The sequence below is a fragment of the Elephantulus edwardii genome, unplaced genomic scaffold (genome assembly GCF_000299155.1).
Source record: "Elephantulus edwardii isolate Elephantulus edwardi_28Jun2011 unplaced genomic scaffold, EleEdw1.0 scaffold00028, whole genome shotgun sequence".
NCBI lineage: Eukaryota > Metazoa > Chordata > Mammalia > Macroscelidea > Macroscelididae > Elephantulus > Elephantulus edwardii.
This window is the reverse complement of record NW_006399778.1, coordinates 11400030-11403956: the sequence shown is the minus strand read 5'-3', so window position 1 is coordinate 11403956 and position 3927 is coordinate 11400030. Positions and strand designations below refer to the sequence as shown.

Here is a 3927-nt window from a genome sequence, read left to right as displayed (position 1 = left end):
CTTGGCTCCATAGTCAACAGTCTTGGCACCAGCAGCCAGGAAATTAAAAGGTGCATTGCCATGGGAAAGTCTGCTGTTAGGGACCTCTCGAAAGTGCTGAAGGGCAATGGTATCTCTTATGGTATCTGGAGACTAAGGTGCGCCTGATACAGGCCATGGTCTTTGAAATCAGTTGTTATGCGTCAGAGGGTTGGACAATGACTAGGGAGGATAGAAGGAGAATTGATGCCTTTGAGCTGTGGTGCTGGAGAAGAGTGTTGAATGTACCATAGACTGCTAAGAAAATAAACAGGTTCGTCCAAGAGAGAGTTAAACCGGGCTGCTCCTTGGAGACAAGGATTCTGAGGCTTCATCTGACATACTTTGGACATGTTGCAAGGAAGGACCCTTGGAGAGGGACATCATGCTTGGTAGGTTGGAGGGACAGCGCAGGAGGGGAAGACCCTCTATGAGGTGGATTGATTCAGTGACTGGGGTAATCGGGGTGGGTGTGTCGGAGACAGTGAGGTTGGCACAGGACAGAGCAGGGTTTAGGGCTGTTGTTCATAGGGTCACTATGAGTCACAAGCGACTCGATGGCACATAACAACAACAGTTGTCATTCCAGTTCACCTATATTTTAAAAAGCCAAGTGTGTTCCAGTGCCACTTCCTTGGTCATGATTGAACCAAACAGTCCATTCAAAGTCCTGATCAGTGTAGAGCTGTGTGCCATGCAGTTCCTAATGGCTAAGATCTCAGAAATGGATCGCTGGGCTTTTCTTCTTGGCCATCTCTGAGTGGACTTGAACGTACAACCTCTTGGTTACTGAACTATCCACAGACTCCTTGCTGTATACAGCATCTCATTTAATCCCACCCCAAGCTTATCAGGGATGCGTGGGTCTATTCTTGCCATTTGCAGATGAGTACCCTGAGGCTCGGAGACGTGAAATGAGGTACTGGAGGGCGCACAGCTAGTGGTGAGCTGGCATTCACACCCAGGCCAGCCTGGCTCTGAAGCCCACACACCTTCCCACTGCCTCTCTGCCTTTATGGCTCCATAACTCAGTCAAACTCTCTGTGCCATCAAAGAAGGCAGAATGGGATGGAGAGAACAGGAACAGCTTGCTCCATAGGGGCTTCTGCTTTGGGGGTTGTTTGTATTTGGGAGGAAAGGCTTATTTCAGATTTGGTTTTGTGCTTCAGAATCTCCAAAGCATCTGTCAGCTGTAATAACATCTCCATCTTCCCTTCCTTCCTGCCAGGGCTGCAAAGCTCATTTCTCACAGCTACTCATTTCCCAGATCCACATGAAGCAGGCTACCATTAAGGCACTGGATTCACAGTACGGAACTGTTTCACTTCAGAGGGGAAGGGATCTGTGCCCAGCAAAGTGACAGGTCTGAGGTCATATAAGGAAGCCACAGGAGGATGCCAAGTTCCTGGCTCCCCAGGACACAACTTGGTCCAATTACTCACTGCTGTTCTCTCCAAATAGATTAGATGTTGGCAAACGAGAGAAATCAAATGAAAAGGCTGAAGAGGAAGAAACTGAAACCAAAATGCGAATAATAAGAGATGAGGCGAGGGGACCAGGGACCTGGCGTTTAAACTCGGCTCTACTCAAATTTCCATCTGCACCTCAGGCAGAGCCTGCCAAGCAGAAAAATCTCTTTCTTTAAAGCATTAATTTTGAAAAAGCTAGAAGACAGATTGTGCCTGGTAATAATTGGATGATGCAGACAGACGCTCAGAAGAGCAGGCTTGCAATCAGCATAATCAGTAAAGGGCTTCTATAAACTGAAAGGCGCCAGAGAGTAAACACGCAGGTACTTTGTGTCCATATCTCTCATTCTCACAGCACCTGGCCAGGTAGCACCTGGGTCTGTTGGCTCCATTTCAGAGCTGCTTCCCATTCATTGTGCCACAGCTGATTTCCTCCACAGTCTAGAACACCCCTGCCTGGTACCTTCTCCCCCTTTCTAGAACCATTTCCCAGGCCAAGACCTGAGCCTCACGGAGTTTAATCATTGACCCAAGAGCACACAGCTGGCATGTTACATAGCTGGTTGTGTAAGAAGAAGGATTGAGGGACAAATTTGGACTAAAACTTTTGCATCTCTGACATCACCCCACTGAGCCTCAGTTTCCTTGTCAGTAAAAGGGGGGTGATAATTAAAACAACTCACTCAAGAGTGGATAATGAAACAACACATATGTGATCATGGTATGTAAAGGAGGAGCTGGTGACACAGTGACTATGACCTTGGCTTCTAATCAGAAGTCAGTGGTTCAAATCGCCAGCTCCTTCAAGAGAGAAAAAGAGCTGGCGATCTGCAGCTTTAAACGCTACCACCTAATAAGTCCTGCAGGAAATTCTGCTCTGTTCTATAGAGTCAGAACCGACTCGATGACACAACAAAGTAGCAGGCAGGCATCCTCTGCGGATTGCAAATAATAAACAAGATGCTTCAAGGGAAGCAGACATTAGTTGAGATTTGCCACCGCAGGAGGTAATCTAGCTCCAGGATGTAGATGTTGTTCTTAGAAAGACTGTGTTAGTCCTTAGTCAAAACTCAGAGCATTTGTTGCCTGTCAAGAGTGTGCCAAGCACAAGCTGCTTGGTACACATTCTTCCATCCAGTGCCCCCTTCAAGCCCATGACTCAGGTGTGATTACTAGCATCCCTTTCCAGCCCCCATTGTAGAACGTTTTCTTCCCTCCCCCTCCCTCCACCCACCCCACAATGTACCCCTTGCTCCAGATTGTTGTCATACATATAATGCCCAGTCATGTATGCCTTTCAGACAGTTCTTCCCCTCAACTATTCTAATGTTCGTTATCTATCCACTGTTTTCCCATTCTCTCCTCAACTCTTTCGTGTCTGTCCTATTTTTTAACAGCTGTGATATACATATCATCTGCATTTTAAAGATGGGAAAACTGAAGCATTGAGTGGGAATTAGATATTAAGTTTGTCATCATTGTTGTTGTTCGGTGCCATCGAGTTGAGGATGACCCATAGTGACTCTATGAACAACAGATCTGAACCCTGTCCTATCCTGTGCCATCCTCATACTTCCTGACACATTAGAGCCCATTGGGGCAGTCACCATGTCAATCCCTCTGCTCAAGGATCTTCCTCTCCTACGCCAACCCTCCACTCTTCCCAGGATCATGTCCTTTTCCATGGAGAAGCCCCTCCTAGCAACATGCCCAAAACCTCATCATCTTTGCCTCCAAAGGGCACTCTGGCTGCACTCTCCCCAAGAAATATTTGTTTGCTTGTTTGCCTGTCCATAGGCTGTTCAGCGCTCTTCTCCAGAACCACAGACTGTAAGTGGCAGGACTGGATTCAAGCCCAGCTCATGCTAACCTCAGTCCTGCCTCACTGTGGCTTTGCTTCTCTTCCAGTTTGGTACCCACTGGGTTGTCTACATGACCAAGCCCGATGGCACGTATGTCGTCAGGACCGTGGAGGAGCTGCTGCCAAGCTCTTTCGGGCCCGAGGACCTGCAAAAGATCCAGTGACTGCTGGAGAACGCTCACGGCCTGGGAGAGCCCAAGTGCTTGTCATCTACCCGAAGGGCTTCGTGAAGATGTTCTCACAGACCTCAGGACACCTGACACTCAGGAGGCCTCAACCCTGCAAGGGCTCAACACAGCTGGCTTTGCCAGCGTCCAAGGCTGGGTTCTCTAGGGGTGCGAAATCAGTAAAATGTATGTGTGTGTGTTTATGTATTTACAGAGATTTATTTCAAGGAAATGGCTCATACAGTTGTAGAGGTTGGCAAGTCCCAAGTCCATGGGTCAGGCATCAGACTGGAAACTTTTCCTGACTTGAGTGGTTACAGGGCCTGATGAGCCAAAAAAATCACCAGGTCAGAGAGTAGCCTGCTGGCTCACATCCAAGAACCAGAGGTCAGAGGGTGAGGAGCCAGACACT

The 3927-nt window shown here is 48.1% G+C and overlaps 1 protein-coding gene across 1 annotated transcript in view; it reads left to right on the top strand.

Moving 5' to 3' along the window:
* The window catches only part of CDA (cytidine deaminase), a 43530-nt gene extending 40018 nt beyond the window's left edge, over positions 1–3512 (top strand). Inside the window, exon 4 of the mRNA XM_006883574.1 lies at positions 3396–3512. Within this exon, the coding sequence (XP_006883636.1) occupies positions 3396–3512 (117 nt within the window). The remainder of the gene's footprint in view (positions 1–3395) is intronic.
* Positions 3513–3927: the final 415 nt, after the last annotated feature.